At 33.9% G+C, this 22,906-nt stretch overlaps 1 protein-coding gene across 2 annotated transcripts in view; it reads right to left on the bottom strand.

Moving 5' to 3' along the window:
- The window catches only part of LOC110038442 (protein CHROMATIN REMODELING 19), a 46,708-nt gene extending 24,230 nt beyond the window's left edge, over positions 1 to 22,478 (bottom strand). For both annotated transcript variants that reach the window (XM_020743289.1, XM_020743288.1), the window contains exons 1-5: positions 21,811 to 22,478; positions 21,601 to 21,718; positions 15,711 to 15,751; positions 15,375 to 15,625; positions 15,095 to 15,275 (exon numbers count right to left, since the gene is read on the bottom strand). In XM_020743289.1, coding sequence (XP_020598948.1) covers positions 15,095 to 15,275; positions 15,375 to 15,625; positions 15,711 to 15,751; positions 21,601 to 21,718; positions 21,811 to 22,359 — 1,140 coding nt within the window. In that variant the 5' untranslated portion in view covers positions 22,360 to 22,478. The remainder of the gene's footprint in view (positions 1 to 15,094; positions 15,276 to 15,374; positions 15,626 to 15,710; positions 15,752 to 21,600; positions 21,719 to 21,810) is intronic.
- Positions 22,479 to 22,906: the final 428 nt, after the last annotated feature.

Below are 22,906 nucleotides of genomic sequence, written 5' to 3'. Positions count from 1 at the left end.
AATCTATTTAAAAAACTAATGTGTATTCTCTCACATGGATCTCACAAACTTTTCATTCACTATTTCATCTTTTATCATTATTATTTCCGAACTCAAGTTGGCATCCTCAATGTCACCTTAAGTTTGCACAAACATGATTACTATATATAAATCATAGCATGTACTAACTATATATTTAATGGGTATATTCAATACTTGTTAGTTTAATATTTATGTATTATTAAGGATATTCTTCTTTATTGTATTTTTCAACTGCTATCCTCTCTTGCCTATATGTAGGCTTATATGTTTGTACTAAAAAGGCAATTCAAAGAATAGTATTACTTCAGAATTCACTTCTAACAACAATCGTTGATTTTAGAAAGTATAATATCAAAATTTTGAGGAAATAGGTACTGAAACAAGGTCTAATTTGTTGTCTTTCCAACACTTCGGTAGTTTTGTTAATTATATTAACAGATCGAAAGTAACCATACACAAAAACTCAAAACAAATTTACCTTTCCTAATCAGCTGAGAAACAAAATTACGTCATCTCTAAATATAAACTTCAAGTTACAAATTGCAAATTAGAAAAAAAAACTATTTTTTTAACAAGCAAGAGACTAAAATTTATTGCATTTTGCAAAACTAGTACATGAAGACGCTCAAACTCATTGTTGATGGGTCAGAAAACCTCACACAAACAAAAAACTATTGTTCTTACTAAAATATACATGGATGTAGTCAAACTTCCAATCCATATAAGAAAACTGCAATTTCAGTTTTTAACTAGAATCACACAAAAACGTCATAAAACACTATAGCACTAACCTAAGAAGATGAAGCAAGAGGAAAGTATTCATTTAATTTTTTTATTTATCAATGAAAAGCATCTAAAAATTTATGGCACTGGTAAATGAAACATTTATAACATCATCGCAATAGCTTGTTTTGTATAGGAACTTACAAAACAACACCTAGATACAGAGTTCTTGCCTAAATTAAATTCTAGCCCTTTTGTTAGGGATGATAAATAGGTGAAATAGATGTTGATGAAAATAAGACTTGAGTTAAATGGTCAATTATATTAAATCATGATCAGATATGCTTGTTAGAATGTAATATCACAGAAATAAATGACAGTCTTCATGCATGCTTTTGAACGTCCTCATCTATCACCAGAGAACCCAAAAAGATTTCATCACAGAATATTATTTCAGAGAAAGCACAATGCTTCAACTCATATAAACATTCAAAGCTTAATCAATAAATTTCAATGCCTTTTTTCTTGTGTTTAATTTCCCTTTCCCTACATTATGTATTTCTAGATTCCAAGATATCACAATTGATGCAAGTCTGAAGTTTCAGAGGCCTACTAAACATAATAGAGGAAATCATGCTTCTAAACCAAAACTTACCATGGCATTCCATTTTATAAGCAACAGTTAAGCAATTGCACCATAGTGGCATCAGTTATGCATTCTTTCCTTTTCTCATATGTATCTTTTACTTCTACCACATACATTTACATCTCAAAGCCTATCATATCATGAAAATGCAGATTACAATTGCACGTACTGTAGAATAAACCTCCCATTGCATTATCTGGCACTTAGGGGTAGCCTATTACAGTACATGAGATTAGACGAGAAAAAAAATCCAGTTCTTGAATTTTGAGTTCAAATATTTGGTTCACAATCAAAAAAGGTAATATGTAATTTCAATTCAAAGTTGATTATGCTGATGGCTTTAGTGCTAAAAATAATAACAAACTATAATCACAAGCCACAATCTCACTTCGTAAATCATTAAATAAGAGACTATCATGTGGATTTAGAGTAAAATTTATATAAATAATATTATAAAAAATATTTATTATGAATCCAAATATTTTTATTATGAATCCAAATATTTTAAGAGGCTACTTGTTTTGAGGAATTTAAAGTGTAAAGTATTTAAAATGTAGATATTATAACAGGTATTTAGTTGAGAGAAAAAAAATCAGAATACAAGTTTACTGTATTTGAAATACACTGAGTAGTGTACTTCAGCCTCATTTTAAATTTGCCCGAAATCGAGCAAGAAACAAATACTGCACACCTCCCATTCAAGTTTTCTAACTCTGATAAGTGCTTATTTGCTCCACCGAGCAAACTACTAAGGAGATAAGAAGAGCCTTATCTGCAACCTCACCAGTGGAGCTGTTTTTGCTATTCTACCACCTGCTGTTGCCCTAAATCGACAGCAAATCTCCTCTAATAGCCACAAATTCAAATGCCTGCACCTCTTTCATCCCTTCCGGTCATCTTCTTTAGGTAACATTCTTTTTATTTGAACATTTCTAATATTGAAGAAATTATTTGCGTGACAAGCTCTCTGAACTGTTCAAAACGAATTTATTTTCTGACCTCACTTCGCATTTGTGACCGGTAGTTGACCATATTTATGCCTAATTGCTCTCCTTACCTAAACATTTAAGTGAGTCTGAGGGTCATTGGACCTCCTTGTGAGTGATTATGAGGATAAGTGGCTGGATAAGCTGCAGCTGCCCCAAACAGACCCTACATTTATATTCATTCAAGTTTTAAAATCATTAAATATAATGTTATTTCACAGATTTGAAATTTGTGGTGGCATTGTAAAAAAAATAATGAAGGCATCGAAGAAGATCAATTGAAGTTATTGTCAATCTTCCTCAATAAATTAGTTCTAAATTACTTCTTTTATTTTTATCACCTGATATATGGGTTTCATAATTAATTGTTTATGATATGAATTTCATAATCACATGGCATATAATATCATTCTTTTTTATATAAAACGGTTGATATTGTGTTACAGGATTTTGTAGAATTGATTTTTTTTTTAAATTGGATACTCATTTTTGTTTATGCTATAGATTACAACTGGTACTGACGGATCAATGTAGGAAATTCTATCATAAACTTGATATCATATCAACTTGATTTGAAAATTTTGCCACTATTCTGTCAAAAAATTTACAATGAGGAAGGAGAAGTACATTGAAGGCAAGAAAACTGAATTTTTTCTCGTTGGATCTATAAATAATAATTGGTAGAAGTTCCATTGCTAACGGAATTAAAAACTTTGAGCATCAAAATCATGGCTTCTTGCCAATCGAATGAAGGATTCCTTTTGGAAATTGGGTAATATCAGTTATTTCAAATACAGAAATTGACTTTTTTCTCATCTCAACATCCTTGTAATGTATGTAATTTACACAGGTTTTGCCTTTTTTTTTACTCCTGGTGAGAATGGTTTATGTTTGTGAAAACTCTTATGGATTGCATTATAATCAATCCGCTACATTTGAATGTTGCTTGTATAATTTGTTGCATTTTATTTTCATCAAATATTTTATGATAAAATATTTTTAGTTAGAGCCTTTTTCTACTTTCTATCAAAAATATTTGACATGTGACCTAATTGAAATGTGTGTTAACATGGGCTCTGAAGAGTGATAATCGATTACATGAAAATGATGATCAATTGTCCGATTCATATAACTTCCATCATGAAACAAAGTTGGGTTGGTTTCATTCTTCACCTCATGCGGTCAATGTTGTCGCAGCAACAGCCATAATTGGATTATTGCATGAAGAACTAAAAGGTAAAAATGTAATCATGAATTGAATATACAATGTCAAGTATATCTCACTAGGCTATATCTCGGATATGATTTTTCTTTTATTGATAAGAAATGAATAAGGAGACAACATTCTTTCTATGCATCTTGTTGCAAAAAAAAGATGATTTGTAGACACAATTTATATGCACATTGAAAAACAAGTTGCGATGTTACTACATGTACTCAAACATAGCATTTATGATTGAGTCATTCGAGTCAACTTTCAAAGATCCAGTGAAATTGTTAACAGGTACTTAAATGCTAGAATATGTCATAGAAGAGTTGTGTCATGAATTAATTAAGCCAACTGCTCCAGACTCCACATAAGATAGAAGTTCAACAATAAGTTCATGCCCTTTTTAAGATACAACCCATGCTTCATATTTAAATTCTTTTTACTTTATAGTATCTATTGTGATATATTTTACAATACAAGATGTATTGATTCTATAGATGAGATGTATATCAAAGCATGATTATTTAAGACGTATGAACTTATATTTAGAGTAAAAAATCATATCATAATGTACTAACAATTGTGAACTTTGATTTGAGGTTCAAATACAGTAAAGTTGAAAGGGAAAGTTCAATATATGATACAACTATTCTAAGAAATAAATTAGAACAATCAAATGACTCGAGTGTTCCGAAAGGTACAAAGACTGACTTAGCATAAAATTTTATAAGCATTCACAATACTTTCAAAAAAAATAATAAAAGTATTAAAACTTTACAGAGATTGCGGTTACTAAAAAGAAAAACGAATTAGTATCTTAACTTGTGCTACAAAATATTATCTAAAAGATTCTAGTGGTATAAGACCTGTAAATCGCAAAAAAAAAACTATTTACCCTGACATTCATCGCTGCTCCTTATTGCAGAGCGTGCATTTGGTTTATTGAAGAATAAACTTGTATTTGTAAAGTGTAAGCCTAATTTTGATTGCAAACCAAAAATGACATTGTCATTTTTTCTTGCATAATACATAACTGGATAAGAATAAACTGAAATAATAAAGATAACGTCATTCTCTCATAAAATGAGTGGCCCAAAATAACACATGATAGAAAGAGATGTGAAGTTACATTATGACTCTCGTGAGCGGTTGGAGAAAAGAGAAAAGAGACCAATCCTACAAACCAAGTGGAACTGCATGAACAATGTTGATTATTAGACATATTAATATAATCCTATTTTTGTAATGTATCTTGTTTCAACACAATTTTTTTTACACTTGTGTAAATTTTTTTTTTGTTTTTATAATTCATTTCTTTCTCACATAGAATTGTATTTTTAAATATATTTCTTATGAATACACATGTACGTTTTTATATTTAAACATTAGTTATTGGCACGTAAATTGTTATTTGCAAGAGCAACTGATATACAGCAATCAACTTTTACATCTACTTCTAAAAGCAAAAATAGTATTTTTTATGGAGCTTGAAGCATGAGTGGATAGCTAGATTGCTACAAATAAGGTTCGAGTGCATTGACAAAAAATATATGAAGTGTTCAAGTTTTCAAAACTTTAAAGTTGCTGGCTAACAAGGTGCTTCCCAATAGTTCAAACATAAGTATGAAATTGAAGTAACATCTGAGAAATGCAAAAATGAATTCGACAGCAGCTAACACTATGGAATCCTATTAAAAGCCGAAAAAGAAATCTGATTTTTTTAGATGAAAGTACAAAAATTATATTGATGGATCATGAAAGTATGCGTCTCATATTTATGTACGGTTTCTTGTCAAGTATTTTTTTTAATAAGTTTTTTGCTTATGTATTGCCGGCCCACCCCAAGGATAAGACTTTGCTGAATATCTCTATTATAAATTATTTGGTGTTGGAGAAAGTTTGTGATGAAGGACGTAATATTGGAGACCAGGCCAAGTCAGGAAATTATCAAACTTCACTTGCTACTCAACAAAAAAGCTTAGATGACAAAGAGACTGTAGATTTTATAATGACCTGGAAAGATACAACACAACCTACTAAGTGGCCTGAAGTAAATTAAAGAAGATTACATAGGAAAGCTATATATTCCTCTAGTGAGTCCCAAGCATAACAAGTAAAGGATTTACTACTGGTTGGACCATGTGTGATTACATTTACTATGAAGGTTGATAGTCTCTCAAGTGGCTAATACAATTCAAAGTACAATAAAAGCATCAGAAGAGAGAAAAATATTCCATTAGCGAAGGTAACCAATAATCCAAGGATCTCCCAGGAAGATATTGACACTACTTATGACAAATTATCAAAGAACGCAATAATGATTCATTTGTTTCCCTAAAAACCAAAGGAATTGAAGGCCTAGTTGACGTGAAAGGAGCTCAACAAGTGATTTGATACCGCAGGGTTTATTCTTGTTGTGTTGTAGTGAATTAACATACTATTTTAAATGTAAGAATGTGTAACTAATTCTGATGTATGTTATGCTGCATTTAAGACTTATAATGCATTTTGAACTTTATTTTAATTTATTGGGTTATCTTAGTTGTGAAAAATTATATAACTGTTTAATACATTTTAAATGTGGAACAAAATTATTTGCCAAAAGCAATCAGTAGAGACATAATCTTAAAATGAAAGAATTCTAAACCCTTCTTTCATTTTTAATGTTGTTTAAGATATTATAATTTTCCCATGTTCTCAGCATTAATGCAACTCCTCTTAATTATGGTTACAACGCCATTCCACATTTGTTAACTAAAACTATTTTGAAATGATGTGTTGATACCTGAGTTAACCCAAATCATGAAGGAAAAAGAAAATAATATTATTGAATGCAAATAGGTAGTTACAATCAAGAACATTTTAAAGGAAAATTACAACAAACACGACACAAACTCATGCTAGGGCTCGATACATGAGTGTTGGAGGTTGGCTAGGTGTTCGGGGAGTGGAGGTAGGTGGCTGAAATGGGTAGTGAGTGGTTGGAACAACAAAAGAAGAGGCTGGAATCATGTTCGCATCGAAGCAGATGGCTGGAACAGTGAGGAGCAACGAAGTGGAAGGGATGTCGACTGCAAGAAAGCAAAAAGAGTGTTGTTCGATGCATGGGCAGCACACAAGAACTGCTATGATAGTAGGGCAGGCTGCAGTCCAGGCGACAACAAGTTGGGATGATGATTGGACAATAAGCAAACAGCAAACTTGTTGTTTTCCAGAGCGGCGAGATGGGAGAAGGGAGGGAGACGGATAGAAATGGGGAAACAACAAGAAAAAACAACAATAAATGATGTCTTGGGTGGTTGCAGAAGGAACAAAGCGGCTCGGAGCAACATATGAGGTACGTGGATGGGGATAGGGAAAATAATTATCACCTCAAAAAAGAGATACAATTGGAGCACCACCCAAACCCTAAGAAACATCCTTTGAAGGGAGAAACAATAGTTGGTAGTTGTCCTGAACAGAAGCACGACAGAACCTGACTTCCAAACTCTAATACAACACATATGTAAAAAAGGACCAAAAAGGAATGAAGGATAATAGGAAAGAAAATATAAGAAAGGAAACCAAGACTATTTCGGCTCATCTCCCATGATTGCGAATTCCACGATACTGTCGCAGCTACAGCACCGCAAACATACTCGTGCGGGAAGCTCCACATTAATCTCCCAAGATTGGAAGAGTTTCGACTTCATTCATCTAAGTTTATGTCTCCTCATGATATAGCATCGGGTTGACCACATTGAAGTTAGCAAAAATGTTTTAATCTCCTCCCAATAAATCAATCTTTTTGACAATGACATTCCAAAGCACATCTTAATATAATAGATATTCATCCTGTTCGAGTACAATCATAACTAGAACTGTATGTGGATGGTATCTTCACGAACCATGTCTAGAGCTTTGTGCTTGAGATTAAGGGTATGTTTGGCAGCTTATTGAATAATCTGCTGATAAGCTGATAAGCTGATTAAAAATAATCTGTCGATAAGCTAGGTGTGGTGGCTACTACAAATTTTATTTTTTTGAAAAAGTCAGACTGCAGCCTGAAAGTTGCCACCGCATTTAGACATGTGCGGTGTGAAAACGCTGTTTTTAGCGTTTTGAAAACGCACAAGCTGTCAAAACGCAGTTTAACCAAACAGGCCAGGTGCGTTTTCAAAATGTCACCGCACCAAATAGGCTGCCCCAAAAAGACCCTAAATCTGTAATTGGCTTCTACCACTCGTCGTACTCGTCTGAGTTTATCAGATAAAAAAGTATGTGAGATAAAATCAACTCTTGAACTTATTCTAAAGCACCACTATAAGATATTCGTTTTCCAAAAAATCCTAAGGCGATTTCTCACACTATAATTCATCCATCATGTCTAATCACTTGTCGGTGGGTACATTGTTAAACTGATTTTACTAACCAAAAGATTCCATATGGTCTTCCATAAATAGCTCAAAGCTTCTCACCTTTAATATGTTGGATCTCCATTAGTAGGAGCTGCTCAAGAAGTAGCCTCTAATTTGAAAAGTCTAAATTTCTCTTATCTAAGATTGCACGCCTCTAGTGTTGGTTCCCCGAACTCATGGGCTTATTGAACTCCCAATGTCAGTCCGGTCGATGCTCCGCTAAACTCTTGCAAAACAATAGTTTAAGGCACCACAATCTGATAATGCAATAAAACCCACTACCTCGAACTCACTATTTTCTCGAACAACTATTGTTACTTCACTTGGAGTCATTGGCATCTCTTTCTCATCGGTTGTAAGTTGAAAATCCACTTTGAAATCATCAACTTCTCCCGAATCACTGTTTATTTCTTCAACTGCTCCCTGATCAGCAAAAGAAATCATTCTTCTAGTTATGCAACTTATTCGGTATACCTAAATTTGTGACACTTGAAACACTTCTTAGTTGTTATGGCTTCATCTATTCTTCACTCTGAATCAGTTTCTCCTTGGATGTTCCATTTGGTGTACCCTTATGACTCGATCTTGGGGTTAAATTGTGCTTGAGATGTGACGATCATCCGGTGATGTTGTCTCAACTTTTGAAGATGGGGAGTGAACATCCGGTTTGTAGTGAGCTGGTAGATACAGTCACTAGATCTCCCGTTTCATCTGGATTAGGTAGTGATCATGTATTTTCCTCATGCTGGCGTAGGTGCTTCAAAATTTTCAGCCAAAATATTGCACTCTTCTTTAACCTATTGGCAGCTAGTTTTACCATTTTGTTCGATAAGACTATTTAATACTCAAAGAAAAGTTTCACGGTCTGAAACCACTCGATGAACCCGTCCGGATCCAAGTGACAGTCAAAATGTGGCAAATCTACCATTATTTTAAAGTTCTAGCTTCTAAGATACTTTATGTCAAATCTTTAGGGTAGAAGTTCTTCATTCCTAAAATCCACATGATGAGATAGATTCACTCCATTATTTTGATCTAGCAAGTCGTCATTGTGGCTACATGTGACCCTTTCAGATTGTCTCCTCACGATAGAGGCAACCCTCTATTGCATTTGGAGGATTTTCCACCGCACCTCTTCCATGATAAGTTCATGAACATCCCTTTGTGAATTTCTCATAAATAACATGGTTATGGCTCTAAGGTCAGAGGGGTGAAAAAGTGTGCAGAGGTGATGTAGGGTGGAAAAAAAAATCTTTGGGTGGACATAGGGTTGGGTATTAGTGAATGCTAGCAGCCCTAGGATAGGACTAAAGAGGCTAGCTTTGATGTCAAATTATATCGAAGTTAAGCCAAACAACAGTAGAAAATGTAGATATTATTACTATAAGCAAATAGACGGTTACAACCAAACACACTTAAAAGAAAAATTATAACAAACATTAAACAAACTTATATTAAGGCCCGATCTATGGGTGGCGGTGGTTGGCTAGGGAGTCAGAGAACAGATGTAAGTGGCTGAAATGGGTTATGAGTGATTGGGATAGCAAAAGGAAGGGTTGGAATTACAGGACAGCAAATGGAGTGTTGTCCTGTAAGGAGGCAACAAATGGGGACAGCAGAGACAACAGGATAGGCTGCAATCCATGCGGCAGCAAATCAAAATGACGGTTGGACAGCAGAAAAACACAGATTTGTTGTTTTTCGGATGGCTGCAGTGGAGATCGACAGCTGAGAGTGATGAGTGAAGATTAGAGAACGTGGAAGCGGTTGTTCGAGAAGTTAGCTAGGCGAGGAAGAGATAGAGGCAGCTGGAAATGGAGAAACTGCAAGAAAAAAACAAAAATAAATAATGTCTTGGGTGGCTGTAGCAGGGACGAAGTGGTCAGGATCGATGTGGGAGGGATGTGGAAGGGGATAAGTAAGATAATCACCACCTCAGAAAAGAGATCCAAAGCACCCCTCAAACCCTCGAATACAACCCTCAAAGGAAGAAATTGACGCTGACGACTGTCCTAAATAGAAACACGAACCTGACTTTCAAACTCTAATATAACACATATATAAGAAATGAATATTAAAAAGGAACGAAAGATAATAGGAAAGAAAGCATAACAGGATTGTTTTGGCCCGTCTCCAGCGAAAGCGAATCCTACAGTACTATAGCAGCTATAGTGCCGCGGAAATGTTTGTGCGAGAAGCTCTCATATTATGTGAGCTTTATTTTGAGATCTATCTTATGCCTCATTTTGTGGGTTGTAGATTTAAAAAATGTTCAAAAATTGATAACTTTGTATTCACGAATTTTTAGTATGAAAACATAACCATCATTTTGATGGATTTTGTAAGTATTTGTAGACTTTAAAACCAATAATTGACTTTTAAATATCAAGCAAATAATGGAATCCAATAAATTAATCAGTATTTCAAAGATATTTTAACTACAAAACATTAAATGAGCCCTTAGCAGCCTTCATATCGCCAATCAACATCTTTCCAATGTTACATCTACCACTGATATGCTATTCTATTTTCTTAGAAGAGGATCAAAGTTGTTTTGAGTGAGGTTACAATAAACGAGTCATCTCATGCTTTAAAAGACATAAGATAAGAGTGAGTTGCTTGTACCAAAATTATGGAAGAAGTTTGCTTGATAGCTGATGATTTCAAGTAGCATTTTTTAATATATTCAAAGATGGGACAGAATAGTGGTTTTGGAATTGTAGTTTTGTAATTCTAGGGCTATAAACTTTCTAGCATTCCCAAAGTTCAGGGTATGCAAAAAAAATTATACATTTCTTTTGTGTAATAATCGTATTTTTGCTTTATTCACTTCACATTAAGTAACTGAGAGAATTATGCGTTGGGAGAATTATGCTTAAACGAGATCGTTGATGTTAAAGTAGTCATAAGATTGTGTATATTAGTCACTCCCCAACATGATCAGCAGGAGCTATTGTGTGTATTAAAGGCTATTCACACCTCATGCCGCCAAACTCCTATCAGTCACAACAAATACCCAGTGACTCTTCAGTTTGTTATTCTCCAGCTTTAGATTCTGGAGGAGATTGCTCTATAAGCTTCGATGTGATGTTGGCATCATTATAGATGACTAGTTATTGCACACATCTATTTTGACGGTAACTGTTCATAGATTAAGATGTTATTAGTCTAAAAAGGAAAAAAAAAAAAGTCATTTTTTTGCTTTCTCTGATATTGAATACCTTGAGAAGCTAAAATGTTATGTTTTGATTATAAGTTCGAATCAAGTTTGGAACATGTTAAAAGACTATTAGAAATGAGAGACTCTAGTATCTATCTTCACTTGTGTTTTGAATTGTTAACTCAAATCTCAACCTGTGTCCACATCATGTTGGAGATAAAATGCACACCACTCCTACTATTGATCTATGGAAATGACTTAAATTTTGGATCTCGTTAGAGAATGATCCCCCGTGTGATTTGAAAGTATGTTTTTACCAAATGTAGTAGTAATAGACTAAATTTGACCATAAAAACGCTGAAGTTAGTGAATTTAAAGCTAAAGTCATTCTTCTAACTGCATAGCTAGCGGAAAATAATGATGTTTGCACATATTTTAAGACAGTTCACCAAAGCAACAAGTATGCTGTCCCATTCTTGCAACACACAAACAATCTCTATAAATGGAAGGAGCACAAAGTTTGGTAATTTTTGGCTACATAATAAAATCAAGATTGAACTAATACAAAAATGCACGGAAGTATGCATACAGGTGTAGAGTTACAAAAACCATTAACAATGAAAAATGATTTTATTCAAAAATTAATTTTTACAAGTAATTAACACATGTAACCAAACGAAAATGATGCGTAAGAAAATCCGTGAATTTCATCTCACTGTTTCAAGGATAACCTGCATTAAATTTTAATATCCCTTTGGTTGTGGTTATCGCTTATGTAGCTCATTACAAATACCATAAGCATGAATAGTCAACAGTCGTAACCGAGTTGCTCGCCAATGTATCTCTTCATTTTTCTAGAATGTAGCAACTACATCAAGCTTCTTGTACGAAGATGAATACACAACTAGCACATGATTTCCAGGAGGCCCCTATTCAAAGGAAAAGCCTTCCATTACTTTAGAAGTGTAGTGTATCTCCCTGATTGTTCTATGAAGTTTCTGAAAACTGCAACATATTACCTCAAAATTGGCCAAAAAGATCATCAACATAAAAGCTGTTGAAAGTAAATATTACTTTTTAATGATAGCAAAATCGTCCAATTTCATCCAGAAATTATCATTTTATTCCTGAAATAGTGAGACGGTTGAATTTGTCAAGCCAGAATTTGGTTTCGTGAAAACTTATAAAAGCTACAGCGTATCTCCTCAAAATTGGCCTGAATGATTAACATATAATTGCAGTAAATTTGGTTAGCTTTGCAACAATAACTAAATCATTCAATTATGTCAAGAAATGAGTGATTTATGCCTGATATAATGAGACAAGGTAGATTTCCCAAAGCAGAATTTGATTTTGAGAATATTTATAACAAATGTGGCGTATCATCTCAAAATTTATAAGAATGGTTGACATAAAAGTTGTTGTAAATTTTTTTAGCTTTCCAGCAATACCTAAATCATCCAATTCTGTCAAAAAATGAGCGTGATGCCAGAAATAACAATATTGATGTAGATTTCCCAATACAAAATTCAATTTTTTGAATGTTTATAACAGCTGCAGCGTATCTACAGAAAATTGGTCCAAATGACTAATATAAAATATGTGCTAAATTTTGTAAAATTTCTAATGATACCAAAATCATTCAATTCCATCAAGTGAGATAGGGTCCGATTTCCCAAAGCAGATTCAGTTTTGCAAACATTGATTAAAAGCAGAGTATATCTTCTCAAATTAGTCGGAATGGTTAACATAAAAGTTGTAAATTTTGTTAGCGTGCTGAAGACACCTATATCATCTCATTACATCAGGAAACGAGCACGGTGCGCCTGAAATTGTAAGACAACAACAGATTTCTCAAAAAAAATTTGAATTTGCGAAAGTTCACAAAAACTGTAGTGTATCTTCACAAATTAGCTGAAATGATTAACATAAAACTTCTAGTCATAGTTGTTAAATTTCCAGCAATACCCAAATCATTTGTCAAGAAATGAGCACATTACGCCTAAAACAGTGAGATTTAGTCAGATTTCCTAGAATAACAAAGTCTAACTTAGTAGAAAAGAGTATAACATTAATTGATGGCTATTCGCTCCCCTGCATTTATTTTACAAACAAATAAATAGCCCCTGAGTACCTAGAATATACTGCAATTAGAATGCACTGCATTCCATTTACTCTACATTTCTTTTATAAGCAACCCCACTTACTGGGATAAAGGCTTCCTGTAGTTGTTCTTCTTCTTCTTCCTATTCTTCCTTTATAGGCAAACCAAACAGCCCCAAGAAAAAAACGAGACTAATTGAGTATGATAGAAATGCAAATACCATGATTGATGTGGAGGAGCTAAGATGAAAAAGAAAATACCAAAGACAATATTCATAGAAGTTGAGCGAAATAGAGTTAACATCTCATGCAAAAACAAGAATCAATGAAGAATATTTAAAATCCAATACCAAATGACTGGGAAAAGGTTAATGTGAGGATGAAAGCATGGAATTCACAAAGCCCTTTGTCAACACCCATCACCACCCCATTCACCCTACCACCAATCTCTATTCCCTACCTCTAAGCTTTCGTCCCTGAGTTGGACCAAGAACAAAGCAACCATACTGTTCTCTAAATGAAGTTTAGCAAAATCAATTTCAAGAGTTGAAACACCAATATAAAAGCAAAAATGCCGAGGAATATGCTAACTTATAAATTATAAGAATTAGAGGTGGTTATCCCGCTAAAACTAATCAATAATTATTTCCTATACTGTACTTACATAGACGTTAGAGCACAATGTGGTGATACTCAGTGCAGCCCCAGCATTCCAAAATGAGAAAGTTTAATGGATTAAAGTTCATAGACAAGAGGCATTATAAGTTTATTGGATCAAAGTTTATAGCAAGACACAGGCATTATTAAACACCTCCATGAAAATCAAATGAAAACTAAATCTCAATTGCTTCTAAAGATTTAAGCTGAGGAAACAACAACAACAACAACAACAACAAAGCCTTAATCCCACTACGTGGGGTCGGCTACATGAATCCTTTTTCTCCATTGCGTCCTATTTAGTGTCATATTTTCATTTAATTCTAGTAAATTAAGATCATTTTTAATACAATAAGCCCAAGTCTTCCTAGGTCTACCTCTGCCTTTCTTAACACAAGCATCTACTCTCCTAATCCCTAATCGGATCATCTAATGGACGACGTTTAATATGACCAAACCATCTAAGGCGACTTTCTCTAATTTTGAAGAAAACTAAAATAAAATTGTAAGAAGATTCATATACATATCACAGAATTCTTATGTGTTTACATATCAAACACTAAAACTTTGCTGTCTAATTATATTATATATCACCAAAATCATTAAATTATAGGGCCATTTGCATAAGTATCACACAATTCTCAGGTATATACATATCTAACACCTAAGCCTTTATATTTACAAGTATAGCACTCAAATCTTTAAAACATCAAAAATAGCACTATTACTTGCTTTTAAAAGTGAAATACACATTTACATGCATAGATATATGACAACAAAGTCTTATAAATATAAAAATTTAATCTTAGGTGTTATATACGTAATCTTCACTGAATTATATAAAAAACGATGTTAATATTAAATTTTCTGAAGTAAAATACACATTGTCATGCATATGTTTTAATGTGATTGGGAAAATAAAGTGTCATATAAAAAAAACAAAAAAGAATTATGCAATATATATCATGTCCCCTTACAATCCGCAAGAGAGCAAAGGTAATAGAACTTTCCTTTGCTTTATCCCATCATGCACTAATGTGATATGCAACACATGTTAAAACTTCAGGTTGTGGTAAGAAAAAAAAAATCGTACATTTTTATAGAAGAATCAATAACAAAGATCAAAAGATATAAATATTCTTGATGAACATTAACAAAAAAAAAAAAGACAAATAGCAAAGGTGACTATACATGCAAATCATTTTGAAGAGGTGTTCCAGTCAACATTAGACGCTGGCGAGCACCTTTCGCAACTGACATAAGATTTTTCCAACGATAACTACTTTTATCTTTCATAACATGGGCTTCATCTAAAATTATGCAGCTCCATTGCCACCGTTTCAACACCTTACGGTCATCTTTCTGCTGTGAACTGCAAGAAAAAGCAGTGAAAATTGGCATCCAATTGAATAAGCCACTATTTCACCAAGATATCATATTATGATGATAAGAGAATAGCTAAATTTGCAACCTGCGTCTTTCAAAAAGTGAATAACATGAAAGTAGCACATTAAATGGTGGCGGCAAACCAGCTTTGCCCATAGAACTCAATTCTTTTGAATAGATTGCTCTTCCAGCTCCATGGAATAAGATGACAGAAAACGATGGGCACCACCTTTTCAATTCTCTCTCCCAATTTTCTAACACAGAAGCTGGGCATACAATCAGATGGGGACCAGGATCATCATTTAGGTGCTTCAGCAAAGTTAAGTATGTAACAGCCTGTCAACATAGCAAAAATCAAAACATTTTGGATGCAATTGAAAGATCCAACCAAAATTCGCTCTCATATTTAAGCCCAATTTACCTGCACGGTTTTACCAAGCCCCATTTCATCTGCCAAAATGGCTGCACAAAAGACAACTTCATGTTAAGTGAGTTGTAAACTAAAAGAACGATATTGAGTTATCTACTGAAGCCTGCCATTTGGATGAAACAAAATACCTGATTGTAGAATAAATGAAATGAAATAAATATAAATGTTTATAAGAATGGTAATTATGGAAATATTATCAAAGTAAATCAATTCATAGACCAAACTAAAAGCACAAAAAAGGGAAAAAATGCAGTAAAACAATACACATTTACTGCTGCCAAAATCAAAATGTAAGCAATTTTCACAGAGCATTTGGATTGTTAAAACTTAAATGAGCATGATCCCTCTAATATAAGATATACACAAATTATGATTATAGTAATCTTAATGAATATGTATTAGATACGATCCACGGGTCATGAGTTATACCTTTACAAGGGTTTCATTCTTAAGAAATCATTACTTCAAGAGAAGGAAGAATGCCTTTCTAGCCTCCCATTAATACCTTTTAAATTTGATTGCCAACTCGTTATCTTGGAAGTTTCTAGGAGATTATAAAAACTTCCTTTTACAACTTAGAAACCCGCCTCAATCAAGAAAATTTAACTAGCATTTTATCGATGGGAGACTCGTGTAAATATCAAAAGTCATACCTAGGATGCACTACATAATTTGACTTGGATCTATGGTAATTTCTCCTCCATTTGAGTATGCCAAACTTGATAAGGCAATAACTTCTTATTCTTTTCTTGCTAAAATGGGTAAGCGGGCTACCATTTAATCCCCTTCTATAATAGAAGCATCGCCACATTTGGCAGCTCCCGGTCCACAAATTTTTAAAAGAGACACTTATCTTTTTTTTTTTAGAAGTTCTCATATAGCTGAAAATACGCCACTGTGCAGTTGTATGCGGCCTTGATCGATCGTTAGTCTTCTCTACTATAATGGATTCAATCTTGATATCAAGTTTTAGTACATGGGCAAATTTGGCAGCAATGCATAGGGACAAATTGTGTGTCATATTCCTTCGTTAGCTTCTACAACTGTATGTCACCTTCTTTGCCAAAGATATAGAGAGTGTAACATCTCCGTCCTCAAAAGGGGAAATCAAAAAGGATTTTTAGCTTGTTTTTATAAGTCTACATGCTTGCCCTGGTATTACCACCTCTATCATAAATACACTATATGTTTTCCAATAAAAAGGTCTATTCTTCCTTTCTGAATTAAATTTATCATATTTTCACAAATAAGAGCTATCAAAGATGACTTTCCAGATGTCTAATGGAGCCAGCATGCATAACAAGTCATTGATGTTTGCAAATTCAACTAACACTAATGATCAATCTTCAACATTGTCCCCCATTCTAAATGCAACTAAAAGTATAAGAATTACGATGAGGTGTAACGTGCAATCCTACATCATGCACCGAACTTAAAGAGAGAGAGAAAGAGAGAGAGAGGGAGAGAGATTATTTTGGCTACCATTGTCGATTATAATGTTGATATCCTTTTACTTGGCATACATCCTCAAGGTAAAGAACTCCTTTTGTGTGTATTTTAGGTGAGCAACCTGAAGCAAACCTTTGACCTTACAATCAGAGATAAAGGCATGCCTACCTTATCAAATGGAGTCAATACAATGTTGGCTACCACAGTAACAAATCTTTTCTTCCATATTCTTCTATTTTTTTTTATGGAAGAGCTCAGAGTGTACATCCCGATATTATTATTTGGCATGACTAGTCATTTAGCAAGAATCACATAACTTCTCAAAGACAATGGTTTTGTAAGAGGAATGGTCATCATCGATCTTTGTTGTTTTGCTTAAAGAAGATTCAACTTTAGATGGTTTTATAAGGTTTTCTCCCTACTCCTTTGGCTTTTTGCAATTTATAATCGTCATCAAATTGGCCTTAAGTAAGATTAATAACTAAGAATAGATGAATTTGATTGGAAATTAAAAATAAAGTTTCGAGATGTACTTTGCCAATGTTTAAGTCTCCCCAAAATTTATTCCGAAAGTAATTGTGTGATTGTCAAACTTCGTAGTGTACTATTAAACAAATTACATTTAGCATTGTCTCAAACTGTGCCACTTCTCCCACCTATCTTCTACGTATCCCATCATGCAGAATTTTTCTATATCAAATGACTGAAGACGCGATGACTTATAATTAACGAGCAAATGCAACTTTGTCATTGCTATCATACTCATAAAAGTGGAGTAAGTTTTCAATTGATAGATTCATGTATTGAGCTTCTCATTACTATCTCCTCATAAGTATGAATCTCCCCTTTGGCTTTCACTTTGAAATGGGAAAATTCTACCGATCTTAAGCTGATTAAAGAGAAAGCAATCGATGATAAAGTAAGGAAGCTAAAGTCGAGATTTCAGAAATGGCAAAGGAGCGAGGAATGGATGTTGATGATGAGGATTACGATTTGTCAGATTATCTCGAGGAGGAATTCATGGAAATCAATGTCGTCGAGACCATGGTCGCAGCATCTGCGTGCGATGCTTCACCTTTTGTCGAGGAAAATGCCACGGATGACTTGCAAGAAGACATTGAGCTGAGGGATAAGCAAATTAGCCACCATGGCCAGCATGGCTACAATGCATGGACAGTCACATTTACAGCAGATGACGTCTACGAAAGTGAACCACCCTGAGACCATTCACATTACAGATGAAAGGAAAGAAGTTGCTTCCGCCAGCAGGGATGAACCTCAAAAAAAGGATTCAATTCAGAGTTTGATACCGGAAAAGGACATCAAGCACTTGGTCAAGGAGCAAGTAAGGGAGGTCTTATCCCAATCAAAAGGAGATGCATCAATTTCAAAGGGTAAACCCTACTCGGAGGATTCTATGTCGTACCAACCTTAACAAGTGGTAATTATCAACTCTTCATCCTCTACATTCATATTTGCATCTGCCAGAGAAGAATAAGGATTATAACTTGGCCAAAAAGTCACAATAATTGTTGTTTGCATCATCATCCACGCCTCAATAAGTCCCAATAATCATCTACTCCATTTGACTAGCCACTTGATCGATTAAATTTGGTGTAAAACAATTGTTAGCAATTTATTAGACTTTCACTGTTGCTCCTTATCTTTTTCTTAAATTGAATACGTCTTCAAGGCAAGATTCAGCTCTCCCCTATCCTTATATCATTTCTTCATTTGTACCATGAACAAAAGATCATTCAACATTATTGGGTAAACACATGGTGAAGGAATTGGACAAATTAAAAAAGATTTTAGGAACATTTCTAGAGAAAACCTATCGATATGTCGAGTATTTTGTAAAGCTATAAAAGGATTCCCTTCAATCTTTTCTGACTTATAGAAAGAAAACAATTTTTATTATTCCTAGACTGGACAGCAAACTATTTGCTAAATTCTTCCTTTGACTTAATGAAAAAAACAACCTGTAGAAGGCTTGTTGCAGCTTTTAGCGACAAGAATAGAAACATAAAAGGCGGAAGGGAAAACAAAATAAAGATGTATTGATAATTATCCACTATAATTTACTGTAGAATTTAATGGTAACTTCTAGGAGTAAAAAAGGTTTTGGGAGACTATGAATCAAGTTTCATTCAATCAAAACTTAATTTTAGATTACAAATTGATCTTTATCTATAGAAATCCAAGCAAACCTAAAATCCATTCAAATTCAATGAGAATAATAAATTGAAATTATCCATTATAAGTACTTACAAGCCTTGAATTATCAATTTAAAAACTGATCAACATTTACAAAAGAGAGGAGAAATTGGTTAGGTAAATTTTGAGTAGTTTACAATCCTCTAAACTGATATTTCATATTCCTTTTTCATCCCCTCTATTTTAGAATTTTAAATGGCTATTTTGAAAGTAAATTCCTCAATTTATGTTCGTAAATCTATCCTTCGAAAGTTGATTTGTAAATTTTTTGAGAGCCATTTGGAATATAGCTCCCCATTTTTGGTCATTTGCACCACTAAATGAGAGTTTTTTCTTCTTTTATGTAGTGGAAATGTTCTTCCTTTTCTTTCTCTTCGTAGCAATGGACTTCTGATTAAATTGGGAAAGTCCACTCTCCTTCATGCAATGCAGATCAACGACTTAAAATACGCTTCTTATGAATTTCATTAGGAAAAATGCTCTCAAATCCTAATAAGAATCCTCTAATATGGTGGTTTACTTCAAAGCCTCAAAGGTGGCATAATGGACTGATCGTCCCTATTCTTTTCTCCTCCCTACATACACAAATTTTTGGTCTTTTCCAATGAAGAAAGCATCCAAATCCTAAAAATAAAAACCACCAAATATCACATAGCATACACCTAATGATACAACTTCATAGACTACCACATGAAGTTTAATATCACATAGCATACACATAGACTTAAAATATCTTAAAAAATCAAAACTAAGAGCATATTGCCTAGTGATCTAATGAGCATTACTTTTTTTTTAACCCAACACACACAACTAATAAGTTTTTAAATTCTTGGTAGAGACTAGGCCTCGTCTCTCAACCGAAACTTCATTAATAAAATTATTTTCACTTCCTAGATCCAAAATAGCATCTACAATGGTAGATTATATCAAAATCATAAAGTGAAAAAGTTCATCCCTAGCTTCGTCACTCCATGTGTGTGCAAGATCAAAGATAATGTAAGAATTTCAATTGTATCTCCAACTTCAATTAATTGAAATAATAGAAAATATTTTCTTTTTCTTGACTTCCCATTTTGGGCCACTTCACGAAATATAAATTCTAAAGATCCTCAAGCTAATGCCCTAGCTTTTTGATATGCCAATAGAGTGATCTAGTTTCTTTAACCTGTACAATTAAGCCTTCAATCCTATCCTTCTTCACAATTACAAGGTAAGCTTTCTGTCTAACGATAAAAGATGTGTTCTTTTCCACAAGTAGAATGGCTTCTGTACTAGCTTAAATAGCATCAACAATAAATAGAAAGCTTTAATTTTGTGTGAAGTCTTTCATGAAGACAAATATAAGATCCAAATTTTGGGTATGGAAGGCTTTCAGAATGGGCAGGAAACATCTAGTACACAACTTTAGATTTTTTTTATGGAATAAACTGGGTAAACAATGAATATAATTCAATTCACTATTGATATGGTAGGTTCAAAAATCCTCACTAGATGTTAGAGTTGGCGGCAAGTGAGCAGATAGACTGTATTGTAAATTTAAGGCCAAATGTTGCAAAGAAAAAGAAGGAAAAATTGTAGATCCTACTTGCTGGAATAAAAAAAGAACAGATAAAAAAAACCGACAAGTGTTTGCAAGATAGCAGGTTTGTGAAGACTATAAATAAAATTAATATTCAATCTAGACTAAATTTTAAATTGCAACTTGATTTTATTTATGCAGATCCAAGAAAAATCTAGAAATTCAGATTTAAGGAAATTATAAAATTGAAACGAACCTTTAAAAATAGCTGAAAAAAAAATATATACTTTCCTCTTAAAATTGGTCAACTCCTTAGGATAAAGGGGAATGAATGAAGTGAATTTAGGGTAGTTACTTGATTCTCTCCACCTGCATTTCTCTCAGCTTTCTTCTTAGTCAAACCCATAATTTTTTGTAGAGCCTCCTCAATGATAATCTTGCACCATATTTTCTTAAAACATCATTACCATAACCAGTATGACTATCCAGAATTTATCCTAAAAAAAGCTTCGAATACACTTCAGAATTATAATCAAAGTTTCCCCACTGAAACATAACTTATCCTTCACAACTCTGTAACTCTTCACTCACCATCAAATTCTGATTCTTAGCGCCAAATTCCTTTTATAAGATATATATATATATATATATATATATATTAAAACGTGAAGATGGATACGATTATACCAGACTTACCTCCGCCAATTTTCTTCCTGTATAACAACAAGAGAAAATTTACGCCGACAAGCTGATAAGGCTTCAGATTCGGATCAAAGCCAGAATCTTCATTTGCGCAGGCTTCATCAATATCTTCCTGTCAATAAAGAAAGAAGAATAAAAACCGATGCAGCAGTTCTCCTTACAGAAAAGAATGAACGATGCTTTCCAATAATCATCAGTCGGTACCTGAGTAACAATCCTGACAGAAGAAGCCTCCACCTCCGCATACCTATCACAAGATGAAACAGAGGAACCATACAGCTCTCGCCTCAAATCCGCCGATATCTTAGCGCACTTGTGCAAGGCCTTGCCGACTACATCAAATTCCTCCTCATCCCATTTCTTTTCGTCTTCCTCCCCTTCCTCCTCTGAACCAAACGAAAACTCTTCTTCGTCCTCCTCCCTCGAACGGACTTCAATCACATCATCCCAAGCCTCGGGATCGCTGTCCTCATTCACAACGTACCGCCGACCACGGTTGCTCCGCGTTCTCCAAGTTGCTTCCTGTACCGCCTCCTCCTTTTCCACCTCTTTCTCTTCATCGGCGTCATCCACCAAAATCACCACGTTCGTAGAAACGATGCCTTTCTGGTTTGAGTTACCATTACGTTGAGGAAGATATGCGAAAGATTCAATCGACGGATGAGATGTCCTCCCCTTCTTGAGAACCTTCGAGGGGTTAAAAGAGTGGTTCTCCCACTCTTCATCAGATATCTCGTCGAAGACGCGCCTCATATGAGCCAGATATGGCTTTACCTCAGCGGTGGGAAAAGGAGAGCGCGGAAGTTCTAGGGTTGTTACTGCTGGAAGAGTTCGTGTAGAGGATGTGGACGGGGTTTACCATATGAGAACTTGTTTCTCAAAAAGAGCAAGCGGGGTCCTGGTTTTTTTTTTTTTTTTTTTTTTTTTTTTCATATTTGAGTGAATTTAGTGGTCAATTTTAAGTTAATTTAATCTCAACTACATGCTCTTTATATATCATAGTTCAAGTCTAAGCTCTCAACCAACAAGTTAAGATGATTTGTATGAGGAACTCAAGCTTTGTTGATATGGAATTGGTCTATATTAGTATAATTAATCAAGTAAAAAAGATGAAAGGAACACTATATACCTAGTACATAATTCTTTTATATTTACATGTCTCACAGTTTAATTTTAATATTTACATATATAATACTTTGGTGATTAAATTAATACATGAAAATGTCTATTTCATTTTGCAAAATGATAAAGTGTTAATTTTGATATGATATTAAATATATGAGTCTTATGTGTGTAAATA

The sequence above is a fragment of the Phalaenopsis equestris genome, unplaced genomic scaffold (assembly GCF_001263595.1).
Source record: "Phalaenopsis equestris unplaced genomic scaffold, ASM126359v1 Scaffold232823, whole genome shotgun sequence".
Lineage (NCBI taxonomy): Eukaryota > Viridiplantae > Streptophyta > Magnoliopsida > Asparagales > Orchidaceae > Phalaenopsis > Phalaenopsis equestris.
The sequence above is the reverse complement of the archived record's forward strand: the minus strand, read 5'-3'. Positions and strand labels throughout refer to the sequence as shown.